At 32.6% G+C, this 25,850-nt stretch overlaps 1 protein-coding gene and 1 long non-coding RNA gene across 5 annotated transcripts in view; both read left to right on the forward strand.

The window, feature by feature from the left end:
* Window positions 1-24,347, forward strand: part of LOC127719198 (uncharacterized) — a 55,609-nt gene extending 31,262 nt beyond the window's left edge. The window contains exons 4-5 of the long non-coding RNA XR_007990184.1: window positions 15,631-15,736; window positions 22,724-24,347. This is a non-coding gene — a long non-coding RNA (uncharacterized LOC127719198). The remainder of the gene's footprint in view (window positions 1-15,630; window positions 15,737-22,723) is intronic.
* LOC127719197 (uncharacterized) lies at window positions 1,388-13,159 on the forward strand. Of its 4 annotated transcripts, none has more exons than XM_052225219.1 (5): window positions 2,424-2,561; window positions 9,944-10,065; window positions 10,741-10,892; window positions 11,723-11,840; window positions 12,403-13,159. In XM_052225219.1, the coding sequence occupies exons 2-5, from the start codon at window positions 10,063-10,065 to the stop codon at window positions 12,517-12,519; spliced, it is 390 nt and encodes a 129-aa protein (XP_052081179.1). In that variant the 5' UTR covers window positions 2,424-2,561; window positions 9,944-10,062; the 3' UTR covers window positions 12,520-13,159. The 4 variants fall into 4 exon arrangements, with proteins under 4 accessions (XP_052081176.1, XP_052081179.1, XP_052081178.1 ...); XM_052225218.1 differs by lacking the exon at window positions 9,944-10,065 and adding an exon at window positions 4,036-4,157 and having other exon boundaries at window positions 2,547-2,561; XM_052225217.1 differs by lacking the exon at window positions 2,424-2,561 and adding an exon at window positions 7,917-8,470.
* Window positions 24,348-25,850: the final 1,503 nt, after the last annotated feature.

Below are 25,850 nucleotides of genomic sequence, written 5' to 3' on the forward strand. Positions count from 1 at the left end.
AATATTAACACACATCACACGTTGTTTTAGTTTTCAGATACATTTGAGAACAAGATGTGTATGTCAATGAGACAATTATCCATCCAAGAGCAAATGGCGAATGTTTTTGATGTTCAGTACAATTGTGCTAATTTGAAAAATTATCTACAGTTTATGAACTTAAAATAACTAACATGCCTGGTTTTTGTCAAGTGCTGAATAGCACATTACTTCACATTTCTGATCACATTAACACCCATCACATAATGGTAACACATTTCAGCAGACTTGAAAAATTATCTGCAGTATTTCACATTTAATGTTTACTGTTGTCATTCCAAAAATAAGATGTGGTATGATTGCCAAGTGAAAAAATGTCCATCCAAGACCAAACATTGCTGTTGTCTAGTATATCTGTGCTAATAAGAAGAATTATCTCCAGTTTTTGAACTTAAAATAACTAACATGCCTGTTTTTAGTCAAGTGCTGAATAGCACAGAACTACACGTTTCTATTAACATTAACACAAATTTAATAAGTTTGTTTTATTGCTCTGGTTTCAATTTTTATATCTAAATTCATATGAAGTTCCACTCTTTTTGGGTTAAGAATTATTTTTCTACAGAGAAATACTTAGTTATTTAAATGTACAAAAATGTAGTTTGGTAAAATAATAATTATTTAGTTACAACTAAGCATTACATATATACAATTTATTTCAGACAAAGAATGAAAAGAACAACTACAGAAGAAAGACAAAGAGGTTTACATTTTCAAACTGTACTTTGCTATACAACCACAAAACCCATGGCTGTGTACGTGTTATCAAAGAGACAGAAAGGGACATCATTTTGCAAGGTTGCCATTCTGATCCATTAGCTAGTCACCAGGGTATAAACAGAACAACATTTAAGGTCAAGGAGCGGTATTACTGGCCTGGCCTGGAGGCTGACATCAGAGACTACATCCGCCATTGTGACAAGTGCCAACGTCTAAATTGTCTTGCCAAGGCTTCAGCAGAACTTCACCCAATTCCAGTAAAGGACATACCTTTTGACATGCTGGGACTTGATCTTGTTGGTCCACTTCACACCACAGATAACAATAACAGATTTATTGCAGTCCTTACAGACTATTTCACGAAATGGCCAGAGGTTAAGGCAATTCCATCAAACCATTCCCACCATATTGCTGAGTTTATCATTGAAGTGATTTGCCGACACGGGACACCATCTGAAGTCATCACTGATAGAGGCTGAGAATTTTGTAACAAGGTCAACTCAATCTTATGTTCAAAGCTGAATATAGACCACAAAGTGTCATCTCCTTACCATCCTCAAACCAATGGGCTCACAGAAAGGTTTAACCAGACCCTGTGCAACTCACTCAAGAAGTATGTAAATGACCAACAAAATGACTGGGACCAATATCTACAACAAGTTGCCTTTGCTGCAAGAACATGTGTCCAGAAGTCAACAAAGCAGACTCCTTTCTTCCTAGTATATGGCAGAAAACCTACCTTACCAATAGAGCTAGACATACCTACAGCCATGCCTTCAGACAAATCAGATGAAGTAGAACTGAGCGATAGAATTATGTCATTTGTCCATCTTATTAAGACACAGAAAGACACCAAAGAAGAAATAAAGAAATCTCAGGTTAAGCAGAAAGAGTACCATGACAGGAACCACCAGAAACCATTCCTACCTGGTGAGCAAGTGCTAGTAAAAAACTCAAAGAGAATCAACAGATGTGGGGACAAGATGGTTCACAGATGGACAGGACCATTTATCATTTCAACCTATATAGGGAAAGGTGTCTACAAGGTAAAAGGTAGAAAGACAGTCCTAAATGCAAAGAGCCTTAGAAGGTACTTGACCCCAAAACCAACTGCAAAGAGTCAGAAACCAACTGCAAATAGCCAGAAACCAACTGCAGAGAGCCAGAAACCAACTGCAAAGAGCCAGAAACCAACTGCAAAGAGCCAGAAACCATTAAAACAACTTAAGACCCTTCGCAAGCCTACATCAAATGTTAGACATCAGCAAGCCAGAAAACCTAGCAACCAACCTACTAGTAGATCAAAAGAAACTGCACCCAATTCCTTTGAAAGATGGCTGACTTTGTTACCAAACATCAGTCTTGAATTTATTGTAGACAAGTGTTCAAACTACAACATGGCAAACCCTAGAGATATCGTACGTTTTACAGCTGCCTCACTGGAATGCCCACGCCTATCAATCTACCTGAAATGGCAAAAGGACTCACCATCTGACCTTGACCAATGTATTACCACTCTTGTGGAGAGACTAAAACCACATCCACTTCGCAAGTTACCAAATCCAGTCAAGAGGGTACCAGCCATCATGATAACTGCAGCTGTTCTATTAGAAGCTTACTTGACAACAAGCAAACCAGAAGATGTGCTGCTCACCTTGGAAGATGTCCCACTTGGGTACTCAGTTGAATCCAAGTTCTGCTTTTCACAGGCCAAGACCAAAGAGCGCCTTCATGTTGCTAAACATGCTTTGACTACAGCTGACCTGAAGTCTCTTAGACCAAAGGAATATTTGAATGATCAGGTAAATATTTCAACTTCATACAAGGTTTGGCTTTTAAGGAGGCTCGAGGGTACAAAAATTTCTGCAAAAATCTAAACATTTTTTTTTTCATTACAAATTTTTTTATTTACACTATTAGTTGTTTCTTTATGATATGGCAAAAAGTTCAATAAAAAAATCTATTTGTTTTGGCCCCAGATGACTTTTAAAATGCTCATATCATTGAAAAAGCTCCAAATTATATCCCTTTGGTGCAAAAATGCCATTTTTTCATCAAAATTGTAATATCTTTTTTAACTCATCGGTGACCTATATTTTTTATTATTTTTTTCAAATAATCTCTACTTAAACTAAAAAATTGTTAAATTTAAGTGATTTCTGTAATTTAGTTCTTTTTTATTTCGATATTACCTCGATTTTTTCTATTAGTTGAACGGAAAAAAGTTCCTTAACAAAAAATGCATGCTTCTTTTGAAAGCAGATTGTGAGCTTAAATGAACAGTGACCCCATTTTTTATTTTATTTTTCTATTAGTATTTGATAAAGTACATTTAAAGAAAAAAATAGAAATCATATATTTAAAAAAAAATAGATTTATACCCACGAGCCTCCTTAAATATTTTTTTCATTCAAGCTTCAATATGTATTGTTGAAAATTGTAGGTCTAGAAATTTGAGATGTTTATTAATTATTAACTTGATTATGATTCATACTAGTTATACATATAAATGGCGAAATACAAAATATCTTGATTGGTTGAAAAATATATGACATGTAAAATAAGAAGATGTGGTATGATTGCCAATGAGACTACTATCCACCAAAGTTCAAATGAAGTGAATGTAATTAAATAATGGAAACTTTACATCCTACTACAATGAGAAAAACCAAAACAGCTATGGCTGGCTATAAAAGGTGTGACATGAAAAATATGAAACAATTTAATTGAACAAAGTAACAGCTTATTTATTACAAAACAATTAATGAAAAACAAGTATGACAGACATAAACCAAAGACAACCACTGAACCACAGGCTCATGTATATGGAACCAGACAACAATCAGGAGGCACTCTAAAATTTGGAATTTAATGTTAAAAAAAAATTATAACATTCATGGCAGCATGTGCATCCTAATGACAACCTCACGCCCATAGCCTTTGAAACTAACCTAAAGCTTGATATAAGAAAAGACATTCTGAGTCCTAGCACAAAATGTAATCATAACAATTAAAGGCTTCTTTTGGATATTTTATAGGATTGTAAAAGCATTATGTTGTGCATATCTTTAGTATTTCTAATAAAAGATCATTTATAAATTGTAAACTAGTTTTCTCCTTTGATTTGTTTTACATTTGTCATTTCGGGGCCTTTTAAAGCAGACTATGTAGTGTGGGCTTTGCTCATTGTTGAAGGCCTTACGATGACCTATAGTTGTTAATTTCTTTGCCATTTGGTCTATTGTAAATACTTTATAGTTTTCCTTCATATTTCAGATAGTGAATGCCTTCCTATGTTTATCAAGTGAAAGAAAGTATCAAGCAAGCTTCACAGCATAGTTATGTACTACCAAGCTACCTGGCGCTCGGGAAGGTGGTGACTATGGATATTTAAGATGGTAAGTGATATACTAAGTTGAAAGCATTTATCTATTTAAACAATTAAGCTTTTTTCAGTTTCCTATTCTGTTTTAATAATTTTAAATAAACAAATAATAAATTACCAGCAGTCAGCACAAGTTTAAAAAAATTAAAAAATAAAAAAGTCTGCTAATCAACTTATTCAACATTTGTCAGCAATAGTCAAGCTTGATATTGTTCAAAGTATGTAAAAAGCTGTTAAAAAGTCAATGAAGTCTTGTATGAGTAGAAATTTAAACACTATCACATTTTTTGATATAGTTTTAAAAGTGTGCAACATAATGAACAGGCAAACTTAGCTCCAAGTTATAATATATAACATGAACATATTTAAAACTCAATGAAATGCTTAAACATTTGAATGTAATTCTTTCACTTTATAACTTTTGTGTGTGCAGATATACATGTACTTGTTAATTTTTGGTCCTGTTTTCAAATTGGTCTACATAAAGGTCTAAAGGGTCCAAAATTAAACAAATTAAACTTTGTTTGGTTTCAACAAAAATTGAATATGTGGGGTTCTTTGATATGCTGAATCTAACCGTGTATTAAGTTTTTTGATTTTGGGCCCTGTTTATAAATTGGTCAACATTGAGATCCAAAGGGTCCAAAATTAAACTTTGTTTGATTTCATCAAAAAATGAATTAGTGGGTTCTTTTATATGCCGAATCTAACTGTGTATTTAGATTTTTAATTTTTTGTCCTGTTTTCAAATTGGTCTGTTCAAAGGGTCCAATATTAAACTTAGTTTGATTTTAACAAAAATTGAATTATTGGGGTTCTTTGATATGCTGAATCTTAACGCATATTTAAATTTTTGATTATGGGCCCAGTTTTCAAGTTGGTCCAAATCGGGGTCCAAAATTGAACTACTTTTTTGTTCGATTTCAACAAAAATTGAATATATGGGGTTCTTTAAATATGCTGAATCTAACCATGTATTTAGATTTTTGATTTTTGGGCCCCATTATCAAATTGGTCCACATTGAGGTCAAAAGGGTCCAAAATTAAACTTTGTTTGATTTCATCAAAAATTGAATTCTTGGGGTTCTCTGATATACTGAATCTAACCATGTATTTAGATTCTTGATATTGGACCATAATAGGTAAATGTCCAATTTAGAATTTTTAAGTTCTTAGACCACATTCATTCTGTGTCAGTAACCTGAATTCACAATCCAAATTCAGAGCCGTATCAAGCTTGAATGTTGTGTCCATACTTGCCCCAACTGTTCAGGGTTCGACCTATGCGGTAGTATCAAGCTGCGCCCTGCAGAGCATTTTATTTAGTCTTCTCTGAAACTTCTGGACCAATTAAATGAAACATTCATTATAATGGTATATATTATTTGGTAACCTTATTTTTATATGATACAATACAAAAGACCATAGTATATTCATGTGAACTTCACAGGCTTTTTAGATATTCTAGTAAATGATTTCTCATTGAAGGAACATACTACATATACTGATGAATGTAATGTCTGTATATTTCTTAAGATACTGTATATTGTCACTCGCTTTTTATTATATCAAACATGTATAAATATTTTACCTTAACTCAATACTTGAAGTTGAATATATATGCAATTACATCTACATTTATGAGTGATCAATCAAAATTTTTATTTAATTTTATCTAGACCAGAGCAATGACACATTTTTAACATTTAACTAACATGTTTGATTGAAGTTAAGTGCTAAATAGCACAGAACTTCACATTTTTACTAATATTAACACACATCACACGTTGTTTTAGTTTTCAGATACATTTGAGAACAAGATGTGTATTCAATGAGACAATTATCCATCCAAGAGCAAATGGCGAATGTTTTTGATGTTCAGTACAATTGTGCTAATTTGAAAAATTATCTACAGTTTATGAACTTAAAATAACTAACATGCCTGGTTTTTGTCAAGTGCTGAATAGCACATTACTTCACATTTCTGATCACATTAACACCCATCACATAATGGTAACACATTTCAGCAGACTTGAAAAATTATCTGCAGTATTTCACATTTAATGTTTACTGTTGTCATTCCAAAAATAAGATGTGGTATGATTGCCAAGTGAAAAAATGTCCATCCAAGACCAAACATTGCTGTTGTCTAGTATATCTGTGCTAATAAGAAGAATTATCTCCAGTTTTTGAACTTAAAATAACTAACATGCCTGTTTTTAGTCAAGTGCTGAATAGCACAGAACTACACGTTTCTATTAACATTAACACAAATTTAATAAGTTTGTTTTATTGCTCTGGTTTCAATTTTTATATCTAAATTCATATGAAGTTCCACTCTTTTTGGGTTAAGAATTATTTTTCTACAGAGAAATACTTAGTTATTTAAATGTACAAAAATGTAGTTTGGTAAAATAATAATTATTTAGTTACAACTAAGCATTACATATATACAATTTATTTCAGACAAAGAATGAAAAGAACAACTACAGAAGAAAGACAAAGAGGTTTACATTTTCAAACTGTACTTTGCTATACAACCACAAAACCCATGGCTGTGTACGTGTTATCAAAGAGACAGAAAGGGACATCATTTTGCAAGGTTGCCATTCTGATCCATTAGCTAGTCACCAGGGTATAAACAGAACAACATTTAAGGTCAAGGAGCGGTATTACTGGACTGGCCTGGAGGCTGACATCAGAGACTACATCCGCAATTGTGACAAGTGCCAACGTCAAAATTGTCTTGCCAAGGCTTCAGCAGAACTTCACCCAATTCCAGTAAAGGACAGACCTTTTGACATGCTGGGACTTGATCTTGTTGGTCCACTTCACACCACAGATAACAATAACAGATTTATTGCAGTCCTTACAGACTATTTCACGAAATGGCCAGAGGTTAAGGCAATTCCATCAAAGCATTCCCACCATATTGCTGAGTTTATCATTGAAGTGATTTGCCGACACGGGACACCATCTGAAGTCATCACTGATAGAGGCTGAGAATTTTGTAACAAGGTCAACTCAATCTTATGTTCAAAGCTGAATATAGACCACAAAGTGTCATCTCCTTACCATCCTCAAACCAATGGGCTCACAGAAAGGTTTAACCAGACCCTGTGCAACTCACTCAAGAAGTATGTAAATGACCAACAAAATGACTGGGACCAATATCTACAACAAGTTGCCTTTGCTGCAAGAACATGTGTCCAGAAGTCAACAAAGCAGACTCCTTTCTTCCTAGTATATGGCAGAAAACCTACCTTACCAATAGAGCTAGACATACCTACAGCCATGCCTTCAGACAAATCAGATGAAGTAGAACTGAGCGATAGAATTATGTCATTTGTCCATCTTATTAAGACACAGAAAGACACCAAAGAAGAAATAAAGAAATCTCAGGTTAAGCAGAAAGAGTACCATGACAGGAACCACCAGAAACCATTCCTACCTGGTGAGCAAGTGCTAGTAAAAAACTCAAAGAGAATCAACAGATGTGGGGACAAGATGGTTCACAGATGGACAGGACCATTTATCATTTCAACCTATATAGGGAAAGGTGTCTACAAGGTAAAAGGTAGAAAGACAGTCCTAAATGCAAAGAGCCTTAGAAGGTACTTGACCCCAAAACCAACTGCAAAGAGTCAGAAACCAACTGCAAATAGCCAGAAACCAACTGCAGAGAGCCAGAAACCAACTGCAAAGAGCCAGAAACCAACTGCAAAGAGCCAGAAACCATTAAAACAACTTAAGACCCTTCGCAATTCTACATCAAATGTTAGACATCAGCAAGCCAGAAAACCTAGCAACCAACCTACTAGTAGATCAAAAGAAACTGCACCCAATTCCTTTGAAAGATGGCTGACTTTGTTACCAAACATCAGTCTTGAATTTATTGTAGACAAGTGTTCAAACTACAACATGGCAAACCCTAGAGATATCGTACGTTTTACAGCTGCCTCACTGGAATGCCCACGCCTATCAATCTACCTGAAATGGCAAAAGGACTCACCATCTGACCTTGACCAATGTATTACCACTCTTGTGGAGAGACTAAAACCACATCCACTTCGCAAGTTACCAAATCCAGTCAAGAGGGTACCAGCCATCATGATAACTGCAGCTGTTCTATTAGAAGCTTACTTGACAACAAGCAAACCAGAAGATGTGCTGCTCACCTTGGAAGATGTCCCACTTGGGTACTCAGTTGAATCCAAGTTCTGCTTTTCACAGGCCAAGACCAAAGAGCGCCTTCATGTTGCTAAACATGCTTTGACTACAGCTGACCTGAAGTCTCTTAGACCAAAGGAATATTTGAATGATCAGGTAAATATTTCAACTTCATACAAGGTTTGGCTTTTAAGGAGGCTCGAGGGTACAAAAATTTCTGCAAAAATCTAAACATTTTTTTTTTCATTACAAATTTTTTTATTTACACTATTAGTTGTTTCTTTATGATATGGCAAAAAGTTCAATAAAAAAATCTATTTGTTTTGGCCCCAGATGACTTTTAAAATGCTCATATCATTGAAAAAGCTCCAAATTATATCCCTTTGGTGCAAAAATGCCATTTTTTCATCAAAATTGTAATATCTTTTTTAACTCATCGGTGACCTATATTTTTTATTATTTTTTTCAAATAATCTCTACTTAAACTAAAAAATTGTTAAATTTAAGTGATTTCTGTAATTTAGTTCTTTTTTATTTCGATATTACCTCGATTTTTTCTATTAGTTGAACGGAAAAAAGTTCCTTAACAAAAAATGCATGCTTCTTTTGAAAGCAGATTGTGAGCTTAAATGAACAGTGACCCCATTTTTTATTTTATTTTTCTATTAGTATTTGATAAAGTACATTTAAAGAAAAAAATAGAAATCATATATTTAAAAAAAAATAGATTTATACCCACGAGCCTCCTTAAATATTTTTTTCATTCAAGCTTCAATATGTATTGTTGAAAATTGTAGGTCTAGAAATTTGAGATGTTTATTAATTATTAACTTGATTATGATTCAGACTAGTTATACATATAAATGGCGAAATACAAAATATCTTGATTGGTTGAAAAATATATGACATGTAAAATAAGAAGATGTGGTATGATTGCCAATGAGACTACTATCCACCAAAGTTCAAATGAAGTGAATGTAATTAAATAATGGAAACTTTACATCCTACTACAATGAGAAAAACCAAAACAGCTATGGCTGGCTATAAAAGGTGTGACATGAAAAATATGAAACAATTTAATTGAACAAAGTAACAGCTTATTTATTACAAAACAATTAATGAAAAACAAGTATGACAGACATAAACCAAAGACAACCACTGAACCACAGGCTCATGTATATGGAACCAGACAACAATCAGGAGGCACTCTAAAATTTGGAATTTAATGTTAAAAAAAATTATAACATTCATGGCAGCATGTGCATCCTAATGACAACCTCACGCCCATAGCCTTTGAAACTAACCTAAAGCTTGATATAAGAAAAGACATTCTGAGTCCTAGCACAAAATGTAATCATAACAATTAAAGGCTTCTTTTGGATATTTTATAGGATTGTAAAAGCATTATGTTGTGCATATCTTTAGTATTTCTAATAAAAGATCATTTATAAATTGTAAACTAGTTTTCTCCTTTGATTTGTTTTACATTTGTCATTTCGGGGCCTTTTAAAGCAGACTATGTAGTGTGGGCTTTGCTCATTGTTGAAGGCCTTACGATGACCTATAGTTGTTAATTTCTTTGCCATTTGGTCTATTGTAAATACTTTATAGTTTTCCTTCATATTTCAGATAGTGAATGCCTTCCTATGTTTATCAAGTGAAAGAAAGTATCAAGCAAGCTTCACAGCATAGTTATGTACTACCAAGCTACCTGGCGCTCGGGAAGGTGGTGACTATGGATATTTAAGATGGTAAGTGATATACTAAGTTGAAAGCATTTATCTATTTAAACAATTAAGCTTTTTTCAGTTTCCTATTCTGTTTTAATAATTTTAAATAAACAAATAATAAATTACCAGCAGTCAGCACAAGTATAAAAAAATTAAAAAATAAAAAAGTCTGCTAATCAACTTATTCAACATTTGTCAGCAATAGTCAAGCTTGATATTGTTCAAAGTATGTCAAGCTGTTAAAAAGTCAATGAAGTCTTGTATGAGTAGAAATTTAAACACTATCACATTTTTTGATATAGTTTTAAAAGTGTGCAACATAGTGAACAGGCAAACTTAGCTCCAAGTTATAATATATAACATGAACATATTTAAAACTCAATGAAATGCTTAAACATTTGAATGTAATTCTTTCACTTTATAACTTTTGTGTGTGCAGATATACATGTACTTGTAATCAGACAAACATTATAACTAGACATTAAATTAAGAAGGTTAGTTCACATAATAATCAACATGTATTTACAGTTTTTAGCTGATATGACCATAGTTTCATAATAAATAACATTTACTAAAAATTTTAACCTTATACAAGATATAATTTCTTCATAAGAGCTTATTATTACAGCTCAAGGTGTCTTGCAAAGCTATGGTTATGAAAATCAAATTATTATATGAAATACTTTAATTTTACAGGATTCTCTAGAGCAGTATGAATTGATATTGATGCCAGTATGCTACAAAGACCACTGGTTCCTTTTGGTAGCAAGGCCGAGTCACAGAACAGTTGGTGTCCTAGATTCAATGCATAACATTTCAAGGCAGAAAAGATTTGTAAACCATTGGAGGTATGTTTCTAATTCAAACAAAAAATTTGATTGTACTATTTTGAGGTCTAAAAGAGTATGGGATAAGAATCAATGAGGTACGAACCTTTTGTGAGGAATTTATATTGGGAGAGTTGTACACATGTGCATAAAGGTTCAGAATAGTTCAAATTTATGACAATTTAGGAATTTCTTCAGTTATATAAAAAAAAGTTCACTGAATTGTAGAGAACTGAATTTACAAGACTAATTAGCCCTTATACTCATTTATTTCTATATTTATAAAAAAGAAGATGTGGTATGATTGCCAATGAGACAACTCTCCACAAGAGACCAAAGCACACAGAAATTAACAAATATAGGTCACTGTACAGCCTTCAACAATGAGCAAAGCCCATACCGCAAAGTCAGCTATAAAAGGCCCAAAATGACAATATAAACTAATTCAAACGAAAAAACTAACGGCCTAAATCATGTAAAAAAAATGAACGAAAAACAATTATGTAACACTGAAACAAATGACATTTTTGTAAAGATAAATTTATTATCTCTAGATATATTCAGCTAAGTATCACATTCCAAAGTTGGAATTTACCTGAACAAATTTGGTTTAAAAGATGCTTTTATTTAAATTTTATAAATAAATATTGCATAATTAAAATATTTCTTCAAATTCTAATTACATTCAACTAAAAAGTGTTTATATTCAATTTAACAATACATTAAAAGGAGATGTAGAATGACTGTCATTGAGATGCTATTTAATTCACCTCAATGAAGTGAATCAAACAAGATATCGATGATGACTTTTAACATAAGCAAATCTTCTAAAAGTTTATTTTGTGTTTCAGGCAATTTATGAAAGCCAGACATCAAATAGTTACAGGAACACCTACATCATGGACATTGGAACAGTTTGTGTCATCAAAGCAGGCAGATGGTGATTCCTGTGGTGTGTTTGTAATAATGGTACGTAAAATAATTTCTATTATTCTCACACAATTTATCTGTTTCCCAACATGTTGATTATTTTTTATTTAATCAAAGTGCAGTTTGTGTGAACTCAGTTCTTCATTTGTCAAAATTCGATTATGACAACAAATTTTCTTGCTTTCCTCTGAATTTCCTATTGTGATGGCATGTTGTTTGAAAATCATAAGAGAAACAGATTCCACCACCAAATCTTGTTTTAATTTACTATATTTATCCACTCTCGATATTTAAATTCTAAATATTTAGATTGCTCAGCGAGACTCGCTTTTTAAATTTGAAAATTGTCTCGAGTGGATAAATATTGTATCAAACTCTATGCAGTGGTAGAATCTGTATTTGTACTTAGCAAAAAAAAAACAATTACAAAAGCAGAAAAAAAAAAGAATAAGCAATAAATAATATTACCTTTTTTTAACTTAATTTGAATGACTATTTTGTTAATAATTAAATACATAATGTTTAAAACTTATTCATACGCAATTAGGAAAGAAGTGCTTCAATATTGAACAAAACATCTAAATATTTTTTTCTCTTACAGAATGCATATGCAATTCTTCACAAGAAGCCAACAACCATCATGAGACAATGCCATGTAAAGGGTTACAGGAAATTTGTCAGTCATCAACTTTTCACCCACTCTACAACAACACCATAGACATGATAGAAGACAGACAAGACATTATCATGATCTTCCTTTGTTATATTCAAAGACAATATTCTTTATTTACAATGTGAAAAAAGTATATACTAGGTTTTATATAAAAGGGATACACAATATCTACGTCTACATTTATGTTTTTTAGAGATAATAACAATGATTAAGTATTTATAAAGGTTAACTGAACAAATTGAATTAAAACTAAAACTTATTCAAGATACCATTTCTTATGAGCCAGTCTCTCATAAATCAAATTTAATGTTTATCAGAGTTATTGGATCCAAAAGGTCAACTTAAAGTTTTATTTACAAAAATTAACATTCTAAAATCAGTTTCATATAGAAGCCAGTAAAATTTTAGACTTATTTGTTTTTAAAATATATGTCCAAAAACCATTGCTATGGACATTGACATTTTAATTATCATATATATAAATATGTATATAAGTATGAAAAAGCGAGGAATAGGTGTGGAAGAGTGGAATCATTGAATGGAAAATAATGGTTCTTTATAATGTATATCACATGTACTGAATGCAAAAGGAAATGAAAGTTTGAATGAAAGAGATGAATCTATTATTTAAAACTTCACTGGTTATTCATGCACTTATTAATGCAATTAAAAACAATGAAAACAATCAATTCTTATACTTGATCAATTCTGTTAACAAACTGGGGCCTCAGTCAATAACCTTATATATGGAATATTGACCCTACCTTTTATATACCTTCACTTTGAAAAGTATTATCTATTCTTACTCCTAAGGATATTAATAATACTCCAATAAGTAGTTGGAATGTATTTAACATGTTGAAATGATGTTTGGAAATTTACTCAGCAAAGGTATTTTGACCCCCCCCCTTTGCCATGGTATATTGCCCCCCTCATATACCTCCTATTACAAACAATAAAGCCATTCTTACTCATTTACATAGTTATAATACTCCAATAAGTAGTTTATAAAAAAGAAGATGTGGTATGATTGCCAATGAGATAACTTTCCACAAGAGACCAAATGGCACAGAAGTTAACAACTATAGGTCACCATATGGCCTTCAACAATGAGCATGATACATTGAACCCCCAACTGTAGACCTTTAATTTCATAAATTCTAGTTGTTATAACTCCTTTACATAGTTATTATACTCCATTAAGTAGTTTGTATGTATTTTACTTGCTTGAAAAGATGTTTTGAAAATTTTATTTAGCCATGGTATTTTGACCCCCCTACCATGGTTTAAATTTAAAAATTCTAGCTGTTATAACTCTTTTACATAGTAATTATACTCCAATAAGTAGTTTGTATGTATTTTACTTGCATGAAAAGATGTTTTGAAAAATTTATTTCGCCATGGTATTTTGACCCCCTGCCATGGTATATTGAACCCCCTACAATAGACCTTTAAATTTAAAAATTCTAGCTACTGTAACTCCTTCACATAGTAATTATACTCCAATAAGTAGTGTGTATGTATTTTACATGCATGAAAAGATATTTTGAAAATTTTACTTTGCCATGGTATTTTGACCCCCCTACCATGGTATATTGAACCCCCTACTATAGACCTTTAAATTTAAAAATTCTAGCTGTTATAACTCTTTCACATAGTAATTATACTCCAATAAGTAGTTTGTATGTATTTTACATGCATGAAAAGATATTTTGAAAATTTTATTAAGCCATGGTATTTTGACCCCCTGCCATGGTATATTGAACCCCCTCCCCCTTTTATACCTCCAATTTCAAAATTCTAGCTACTGTTACTATTTTATTATTTAGTAAATTAGATAATATGCAATACTATTTATATAAAACAGGGGGGTTCAATATACCATGGTGGGGTTCAAAATACCATATGTGAAAAATGACTCCGGGGTCAAAATACCATGCGGTATAATGACCCTGGGGTCATTATACTGCATGGTATTTTGACCCGGGGTTAACTTTTTAGGGGATTCAAAATACCATATGACACCGGGTATAAATCAGCATCTCACTCGGTGATGTTTCTCGATTACTTTAACCTAGTAACCGGTAATCATCATAGATCTCTGGTCAAAAGGAGGTTCTTGCAGAAAAAGGAAAACGATACTGAAGGTGAGGAAGGAATAATTCTAGTACACTAAGGGATGTTATTTGTGATCACAACAGGTGTTAAGAGTTCCAGTATTGAATATATTTTCATTGGAACTAATTCAAAAACTATAAATAGACTGACAAATCAAGTACTGGGGCACCGCACGGGAGCAGTCCTGTCTGCGGAGTATTTCGCCATTTTCCCCAACTTGATTCGTTCTCTTTACAGATAAACAAAATATAAATAATATGAAAGATGCATGGATTAGTTTTTATCCATGTTTCTTTTACCTTAAAATTTTAAAGAACATCCGGTATTCCAATTTTGACATTATTGAGGGACGGTAGGACCTTTAAAATGGGGTTTCATGTTTTCTAATTCATGACTACCGGATTTCGTGTCTTTTAATTCGGGATTGAGGGATCGGACCCCCTCCTACCCCTCATTATTCAATTGTCAATCTAAAATATCCTGCCACTAATTATTTCCAGAAATAATCTGAAAAAAAACCATCAATATTCCCATAATAACATAAAACGATACACATGTAGTTATATCCAATTTCCCGTATTCATTATATTAAAAGGAAGCATGTGGCAAAAAGAAAAACTCTGGACAGCTTGTCTCAACGATGTCGAGCTCTCTGGAAATGCCAAGAATGCAGAATTTTACACCATTTATTCCAGACCCCCTGCCGAAATTTTTTGGCATAACTTTACTTGCCAATCAGTACTGACTCACTAAAATAATATGCCTAGTCGGTCTTGACAGCGTGGTCACTATGGAGACGCAACGTTGCTCATTAATATTCATAAGCATCACAAGAGTTATTTGACCCTGAAAAAATTGCCTTAACATACCTGCGTTATTTTGTAAATCACAGATAAATTACTGAACTTATATCTTTACACTTCAAGATCTTTTAATTAACAATGGCATAAAATGAATAAAAAGAATAGATACCAATAATATTGCCTATACCTAGTTTTCTATACATTATTGAGATAATAGTATTTTTTTTTCTTCAAGATAAAAGAAGCCATGCATGTATACAGACAACATTTTGTAAAGAAGTCATTGTCACAGGCTCAGGAATGGCTTTTATAATTACAAAGAAGGATTCTCAGATTCTTTGGTGAGTTATTCTCTATTAATAAATTTTTAAAAACTTTAGAGATACAAACATTTATTTTAGTACAGATACCTTAACAATGGAGGCAAAACGAAATAGAAAAGGTTGATTTAAAAATTTATAAAAAAATTATTTTCAAAGACAACTTCTTTATCGTGAGAAACATACTGTAACTAGATAGTTAGAAATGTATCAATGAAATTGAGAATGGAAATGGGGAATGTGTCAAAGAGACAACAACCGACCAACGTGCAGATAACAGCCAAAGGCCATCAATGGGTCTTCAATGCAGCGAGAAAATCCGGCACTCAGAGGCATGCTTCAGCTAGCCCCTAAACAAAATGTATTCTAGTTCAGTGATAATGGACATCATACTAAACTCCAAATAATATAAAAGAAACTGAAATTAACAATCATACAAGACTAACAAAGGCCAGATGCTCCTGACTGTGGGGAGGCCCAAACATGTGGCGGTGTTTAACATGTTTTTTGAAATCTCAACCCCCACCTATACCTCTAGCCAATGTAGTAAAACAAACACACAACAATATGCACAGTAAACCTCAGTTTGGTAGAAGTCTGAGTCTGATGTCAGAATAGGTAACAAAGGACAACTAGCAGTTTCTGACATGCCAGCCATGTTGCACTTCATTTCCACATACATTAGTTTAGTTTAAACATGTTTATTTATAGTGGATTGGGAAACAAGTTTTGCAACTTACAAGGGTGTCTTTAACGTGCAAGAGATATGGCTCTTTCTTGACACGGGTCGGCCATTTTTCGTCCCCATCCGACGGACTATCATCGTTTCCTCAAGACCATACTCGCAAATGGTGTCAAGGGAGAGCCGAAAATTCAGTCCCTGAAATTTTCATCCTGGAACGGGAATCGAACCAGGAACCTTTGTGTTAGTAGTCCGATGCACTAACCACTACACCACGGCTCTCTTTACACCATACATTACAATTTCTTTTGCAAAAATGTGTATAACATAACATAAGATTGCTAAACTTTCCTGAAAAAAGGGGTGAGAACTTGAAAAAAACCTTTGTTGAACTAGTAAATAGTGACCTAAATGTAAATATTGAGCCCAGTGATGTGCTAGCCATCCACAGAATACCTGGAAAAGAAGGTTACCAGAAGTCTGTTATTGTGAAGGTTAGAAACACTGACACTAAAATACGGATAATGCGACAAAAAAGATCCTTGAAAATTGAACTTAAATTTCATGATGATATAATACAACGCAATATTGGACTTACGGCAAGACTTAAAAACACTGAAAAATTTGAAGATGTATGGTTTTACAACTGTAATGTGCTTGCCAAAACTGAAAAAAAGTAGTAGAATAAGATTTGACCTGTTTGACAATGTAGATGAAAAAATGAAAAAGAAATTGAAAAAGGGAACTTTATCAATCTTGTATAGTCAGTTACATCATTTAATTTAATTTTTGAATCATTCCAGCTTTTTATTAATTTCAATAGATTGATATAAATGTAAAAGATAACTGCTGAAGTAAAAAGTGTTTTATATCAGTTGTGAATTACATATTCCTATATAAATAGTAAAGAATATAAGAGAAATTCATCTTGATAAATTAGTTTAAAATAAATTATACTGTCACTATACAGTAAAGGGGAAATAACTCTAACATTTATAATGATATAAATATTCAATTTTATCTTTTAAACATCTATTCCTTTGATAGTATTAAGTATAATTGTTACATGCCATACTGTAAATTAATTAATACATTCAATGTTGAAAGAAAAAAATAATATGCGACATCTTATGTTTGTATGTGTGTATGTTTGTGTATGTTAAATTTGTTACAATTGTATATTTGTACTTATGAACTTATACTTTAATATTATATGGTTTATAAAACATCACTTCATCTATAATCATGGATAATAATGTAGCGATATTATCAGTAAATGTGAGGGGTCTTTTCTCAAATTCCAAAAAGAGGGCAGATGTATTTGATTGGGCTAAAAGTAAAAATACTTCAATAGTGTGTTTCCAGGAAACTCATAGTAATAAAGACATTGAAAAAAAACTTGGAGGATGAATGCGGAAGCACATGTTTTTTCAGTCATAAAGACAGTAAAAGTGCATGTGTCTCTGTTATGTTTAAAAAGGGTCTGGATTTTGTTGCGCATAATTCTGTTACTGATGATAATGGTCTTAGATTGTTTTAGATTTAACAATTTTTTCACAAAAATTGAGTTTTGCCTGTCTGTATGGCTATAATACTGATGAACCTTCATTCTTTGATATAATAATGCAGAACATTTTATCCTTTAAAAACACAAGTGTTTTATTATGTGGTGATTGGAATGTTGTTTTAGATAAATTTATTGATACAAATAATATCAAACATAATATCCGTAAACAAAATTGATGAAATTATTGATATTATTTAAGCAATAAACTAATTTTTGAGATGTTTCAGGCATTGGCCTTCTTCAGTTCTTTATTTTTCTCCACAACTACATGGCAGACATTTTTTCTTTTTCAATCATTAAGATGTTATAGATATAACTCCTTGGAACTGTCATGACGTCACAATACTTTAACGTCACAATAACATGACGTCATAATACTATTTTATGAATGAAAGTTAAATTATATAAGCTTTGATGAATTAAAGTCATTCCTTTTTAACGTTGATTCCAAATGGTCTAATTGTATTTAGTTTTAGCATCAATTGTGCCTCAATATATCTTCTGTAATTTGCGGATTTATCGTAAATTTGTTGCAGAACTTGAACTGTGAAGTCCTCTTTACAATGATCCTCTTGGTTAAAATGTTCCGCCACAGCTGTATCTCTATCATGTCTGATATCTGCAAGATGCTCTTTTATTCTTTCGTTGAGTGATCTTTCTGTTTCCCCAACATAGACGTAGTGGTTACATTTTCCACAGTGAAGTCCATAAATAAGGTTCACTAGTTGACATCAATGAATGTTCTTTTTGAGGTTGAATGTTTTATCTCCGAGTATAATTTTTTCTTAATTTCTTTCAATATTGCAAACTTCACATTCTTCTTTACATGTTTTGTTGCTGCTGTTGTTAGTACTTTTTTTGGTGATTTTATTTAGTTTTCCATGTACGATTATGTCTGCTAAGTTTCTATCTCTTCGATAAGCTACAAGTGGTAGTTCAGGAAATATTTCTTTCATCAAGTTACAGTTATGTAAAATATCAATTCTGTTTTTCACAATGTCATGAATATCTGGTAGTAAATCGGTAAAAGTTACAACTAGAGGTATGCGTTATGATGTTTTTTTAATTTAATTTTTTCTTTGTAATAACTCTTTTCTATTTATTGATGTTTTTGAACTACTTGATCCTTGGCGTGCATGCCATCCAGAAGATAGGAAATATACTCGGCGTCAGTCCTCACCTATAAAACAAAGTCGTTGAGATTATTTTTTAATTTCAGAAGACCTTTTTTCACTAATGAAAAATACTAAAATTATACCAGGTTATAGAACTGACCACTCAGCAATTATTTTCACCTTCTCAGCTTGTTTAGAGAAACGGGGCAAAAGTTACTGAAAATTTGACTCTCAGTTACTCAGAGATGCAGATTATATACAAAAGGTTAAATTATGCATTCAGGTTACTATTTTGTAATAATATCTGTCAGGTGATATGGAAGATCTTCTTTCTGTTGATTTGTCATGTAATGATCAAACATTTTTTGAAATATTGAAAATGAAGATTAGATCTTTGTCCATAAATTACAGCATAAATAAATCCAAAGAGGAAAAAAATTTCACCCTGAAACTTGAAAATAATATTTTACATTTAGAAAGTATTATGAACCATTCTCCAAATGAGGAGGTTCAAAAATCTTTACTTCATAAAAAATTTGAACAAGATAATTGTCAACAAAAGAAGGTTGAACGTTTGCTGCTTAGATCCCGCTCTAACTGGCATGAGAATGGTGAAAAATGTTCAAATTATTTTTGTAAATTAGAAAAGAAAAATTTTATAAAGAAAACAATAACAGAACTTATAGATGACAAAGGTCAACATATATCAGAGCAATCAAAAATTCTAATGCTGGCATCACACATTGGCATATAGACCAGCGTGCACCAAACGTACAGAGAAAATTGACAAAGTTGGTATACGTTAGTTGCACGCCAGAGGAACGTTAAGCAATTGTTAAACGCGCGTTACATAAGTTTGAAGTACGTTGAAATGCAAAGGTATACGCTTGGTGCTGCTTAGATCCCGCTCTAACTGGCATGAGAATGGTGAAAAATGTTCAAATTATTTTTGTAAATTAGAAAAGAAAAATTTTATAAAGAAAACAACAACAGAACTTATAGATGACAAAGGTCAACATATATCAGAGCAATCAAAAATTCTAATGCCGGCATCACACATTGGCATATAGACCAGCGTGCACCAAACGTACAGAGAAAATTGACAAAGTTGGTATACGTTAGTTGCACGCCAGAGGAACGTTAAGCAATTGTTAAACGCGCGTTACATAAGTTTGAAGTACGTTGAAATGCAAAGGTATACGCTTGGTGAACGCTACAACTCGAGGAAATTTTTATGCAGCATAAAAATTTTCATCCAGCTCAAGCATGTGTTTAGCGTATACCTGTACCCTACACACACGTAATACATACACTACAAGTGCGTTGAAAACGCTACAGATAAGTTTGAGACACGTTTAGGTCACGTTGTATATGCTTCAAGATCGTTCGACTTTAACTTAAACGTATGTGGGTGTTTTTGTAACAAACACCCTATAATAGAACGTCCGAGATACGACCGGGACGCGTCTTAAATACGTTCAAGAGACTTTTTTCCTTCGTAGCGTGCATTCCATCTACGTTAGACAAATGCCAGGCATAGGCCAACATACGTTACTTGAACGCCTGATAAACGCTTAGGTACGCTTCTCATACGCCCAATACACACTTAAAGCTCATTGCGCACACGATACAGATATGATTGACAGGTTGAATGCATCCAAAATTACTAGCGTATTGGCAGCATACACGATTTTTTACCACACCAGGCGTACATCGGAGCTATACGCTGATGTGTGACGCCGGTATTACGGAACAATAAATTTTTTATAGAAATTTATACTAAAGATCATTTTTTAATCATAGAATTAAGCTCACAGAAGAACAAAGAGATTTTTGCGAGGGAAATTTAACTTTTAAAGAGTGTGCTGATTTGTTAAAATATATGACAAATGGTAAAAGTCCTGGTTCTGATGGGTACACAGCATTAATCTCAACTCGGCCAATTCCGTACCCTCATCTAACCTCGTCCCTGATACGTAGGTTTCCATTACTGATCTCTTGTAAAGAAGGGGAATAAAGTATTATAAATATTGCATTTTAACAAATCATCATGGCTGCGCCCATCAGAAAAAATAGACCCTTTGAATGACTGAATATTATCCATATTATCATGTTATATTTCGTTTGTGAGGAAATTATGTAATCATGGTTAACATTTAATACTTAGGGGACGACCATTTGATATTCTGGGGGGGGGGGGGGGGGGGGGCAGGAGGATTTGTTGTGGATCGGTTATTTATTTTTGTAAACTAAGAGGACAGATTATCTATTTTCTGCACTATTGAAGCAAGATTTTTCATTTTCATTAAAGCAAGGGACTGATTATTTATTTTCACAACTATATTTATAATATTCGAAAACATACAATTTTTAAATTATTTGTTTATTATAAATAATTCATGTATAGTCAAGTCATTATGTACCATTTAATCAGAATTAATTATTATCCTCTGCAGAAATGAATCTTTTTATATCCCCCAATGCATATACATGTATTGCATACATACACAGTATTAAAGTTTGGTTGAAACTAAGGCTCTTCTAAAAGTATTGGCAAACGTGTTTCGCCTAGCGGAGCGAGGCAAAAATTTTTTTGAAGGGTTTTTGAAACGCTGAAGGCCCAAGAAGCTATAGAACAAATGATGCAAAATCATGACTTCTGGGTGTTCCCCAGACCCTTTCTTAAACTGAAAATGCAAGTTCTGTTTTAATAATTTTATGACAATATTTTGGTCTCAAAGCAAAATCACGTTACAGATTCAGTGTAAGACTTAAGTTTCTAGGAACAACATCAAAAGACAAATATGCATGATATTAAAAGCAAAAATGTAATTCACATAGTTAAGTCTGTGGCTGCTGTGTTTTTTTAAACTCATAATCAAGTTAATAATAAAATTACTAAATTACAAAATGAATGCAACACTAACAGAATACAGAAGGGCAATCAATGAACAAAAGACAAATAAATAAGAAATATTGATCCCGAAAAATTAGGGGCTACGTCTGAGGGAGAACAGAACTTGCTTCTTGCAAGGCACTCACGGTGAACACAATTTGATATGGAGACAAGAGTTTGGTTTTGAAATTTCCTACATGAGGCATTTGTCTCAATGTAATTACGGCCCTGATTTAATAAAAGTGAGGTAAGTGTTCCTGAGACAATTAACCTCAAGTTTAATGAAACCAATTTTCTGACATTTCAAGTATATTTAAATAATATTTATACTTTTATTATTAAAAGATATGGGAAGTGTTTCCCGATTTTTTTTTTTGGAAAAAAGATTAATTTATGAAGAATCTGGTGCCATCTCATACTTTCGATTAGACCTGCTGAGTTATTTATTTTCAATACATTGCAAGTCAGGTCATTTATTTTCAAACTACCACAGAACAAACCATTTATTTTTGTGATTATCAAGGCTGAGTTATTTATTTTCAAAATCCTCCTGACCCCCCCCCCCCCTCCTACCCCCCCACCGGAATATCAAATGGTCGTCCCCTTACATTTATATTCCGGTGAAGAATTTTTTTATTAAGATATAAGGAAAGTTTTACATAGCTAATAGAAATATATGTCCCAATTAAGATTGTGATAAGCTACTGATTTTCTCCCAAACTTAATTTGTTGTGTTTCTTTATTGAAGGAGGAGTTATAAGGCTACTGGTGCAGTGTAAGGTGACTTAAGAGACGTACCAATAAAGATGTGCATATTGGTTTAATTTTGAATGAACAATAGGAATTTGAGTTATATGCTGAGTTACAAACTGCCACAGTAACATTGATAACTTGGTGGCACATGAGGTGTTTTTAGATTTTAGTATATGCCACAGTGCATGAACTTTTACAGTAAAATACATAGTTTAGTGTATTATTGACATAATAACATGTGTGCCTTAAATGGAGTACAAATGTATATAGTATGGTGATGGAACAGTTTCCTGCACGTGTACAAAAGTGAATTGACATTAAGTTACTTTAAAGCTACAAGTTTTTTAATTGAGCACCCAGCTGGGATAACATCCTTAGCTGATATTGGATAAGACCAACTGCCGTTGCGTTGTAAATTGGTGGTGGATACGCCAAGCTGTGTTGATATCCTTTATACCAGTATCTTGAACAATTGTTTATAGGCGAATTAATACTGGTTTGTGCACCGATTATATTCACTGTAAATTATTCTTGCACATGCACACAGTTGCTTACAGTAATCTGTTGCTTACCCGTTGTAGTGTTTCACTTTTTAGCTCACCGGGGCCCGAAGGTCCCCATGTGAGCTTATGCCATCACTTGGCGTCCGTCGTCGTCCGTCGTCTGTCTTCGTCGTCGTAAACTATTTCAAAAATCTTCTCCTCTGAAACTACTGGGCCAAATACCTTCAAACTTTAACTAAATGTTCCTTATGGTATCTAGTTTATAAATTGTATCCGAAGTTTTGATCCATCGACAAACATGGCCGCCATTGCTAAAAATAGAACATAGGGGTCAAATGCAGTTTTTGGCTTATATCTCAAAAACTAAAGCTTTTAGAGCAAATCTGACATGGAGTAGAATTGGTCAATTGGTCAAGATCTAATGGCCTTGAAATTATCAGATGAATCAAATAACCCATTGTTGGGTTGCTGCCACCGAATTGGTAGTTTTAACAAAATTTTGCAGTTTTTTGTTATTATTTTGAATATTATTATAGATATATATAAACTGTAAGCAGCAATAATGTTCAGCAAAGTAAGATCTACAAAAAAGTTAATATGACCGAAATTGTCAATTGACCCCTTAAGGAGCTATTGCACTTTAAAGACAATTTTACACAATTTGTTCATCAAGTTTGCTAACATTTAAAAATCTTCTTCTCTGAAACTATTGGGGCAATTACCTTCAAACTTTAACTAAATGTTCCTTATGGTATCTTGTTTATAAATTGTATCCGAAGTTTGTATTCATTGACAAACATGGCCGCCATGGCTAAAAATAGAACATAAGGGTCAAATGCAGTTTTTGGCTTATATCTCAAAAACTAAATCTTTTAGAGCAAATGTGACATGGGGTAAAATTGTTTAATTGGTCAAGATCAATCGGCCTTGAAATTATCAGACAAATCGAACAACCCATTGTTGGGTTGCTGCCACCGAATTGGTAGTTTTAACAAAATTTTGCAGTTTTTTATTATTTTGAATATTATTATAGATATGTATATAAACTGTAAGCAGCAATAATGTTCAGCAAAGTAAGATCTACAAAAAAGTTAATATGACCAAAATTGTCAATTGACCCCTTAATGAGTTATTTAAAGACAATTTTACACAATTTGTTCATCAAGTTTGCTAACATTTAAAAATCTTCTCCTCTGAAATACACGTGAGCGATTCAGGCTCTTGAGAGCCTCTTGTTTGGTATTGAGTTATCCCTCTTTGTACAGGTTTAGAGTAAACGCATTTCAGGGTAGTTCCTATCCCCTTTCTTATATAGTCCTCTTTATGATACTCAAAGGGAAGACTTTTTTCAATACATATCTGACAATTGTTATAATTTTAAAAATTTAAATAAATCTTCTAAATTTTTATGGCTCTTGACTCAAGAAAATGTAACTCTTATGGAAAAACTGGGCTGTTATATTTGTGACTGTTTTGAATTACGGAGATCAGGTATGCATATTGACACTAAGTCAAGTAAATGATTTGAGAATGGATACATATAATGTAACTTTATTCTTTTATTCACAATATATATGTGGTTTTTGGCTCTGATTCTGACCAATGCTAATATACTAAATATATATTTTCAAGTGACTATTATTGTTGTTGTTACCAATTATGTAAATCAATTGTATCTGATTTTATGCCCTTTATGGGCCCTGTAATTTGGGAAATAAAAATATTCTATTCTAATATAGCTCTCAAAATTCAGCCATGGAACACGTTTTTAGTTCAATCAAAACAAAATTAGTATAGAAGTCCCCCACAGAGTAAGTTTATTTCCCTGCCTGATTATATTTTTATTATGTATTTAGAAGTATGCACAAATAGTGCCAGGTATATATTTTTGTGTTTTCAACCCGTAAATAAGGGTTATAATTTTTGGTAAACGGACAGAAAGTCACAGGACATAAAAGTCACAAATTTGATAGGACAAAAAGTCACAAATAATTTGTTGACAATTGAAAATATAAGAGAAAGATCTTGAAATATTTTCTTTGTATTACATATATCCATTTTTATACGACCGCAAAAAAATTTTTGTGGTCGTATATTGCATAATTTAGTGGCAAGGTTCCTGTGCAAAAAATAGTTGACATGCATTTTGTAGCCGGACACACGGACACAACCGGATAAATTATAAATATTGAATATACTAATTCAGTTTAAAGGCTTAATTTAATACAAATGACGGTGTTCTAATGTAAAATGCCACAAATGTAAATTTTAATTAAATACAATTTTCTGGAACACAAATTATACTGTAAATTCATATTGGCATGCGTAGGCACCGGACACATCCATCTAGAACACCAATACCAATATTTAATATTCAAATAGTTCCAGTGTAATGCTGTGTGTTATTCAAGAAATAGAGTTAATTAATTGTCTATACAATTTTATACCCTTAAAGGACACTTGCTGTGACAAAACTCCTGCAACTTTTATTGTATTGTACTTTCAATATTCGCATTGCGCAGGCGCATGCAAAATCGATTGTTATATATAGTAATCCAGCGTACATCCAAACGTGTAGAGCCGATTTTAACTTGGGGCCTACTATAAATAATAAAATCG

The sequence above is a fragment of the Mytilus californianus genome, unplaced genomic scaffold (genome assembly GCF_021869535.1).
Source record: "Mytilus californianus isolate M0D057914Y unplaced genomic scaffold, xbMytCali1.0.p SCAF_100, whole genome shotgun sequence".
NCBI classification, from domain to species: Eukaryota; Metazoa; Mollusca; class Bivalvia; order Mytilida; family Mytilidae; genus Mytilus; species Mytilus californianus.

Excerpts from the sequence above, each read along its gene's own strand:
- LOC127719197 (XM_052225216.1), top strand. The coding sequence starts at position 1,530 with ATGCCTTCAGACAAATCAGATGAAGTAGAACTGAGCGATAGAATTATG. Across the intron at positions 2,562-9,943 it reads AGGAATATTTGAATGATCAG|ATAGTGAATGCCTTCCTATG; the intron begins GTAAATATTTCA and ends TTCATATTTCAG.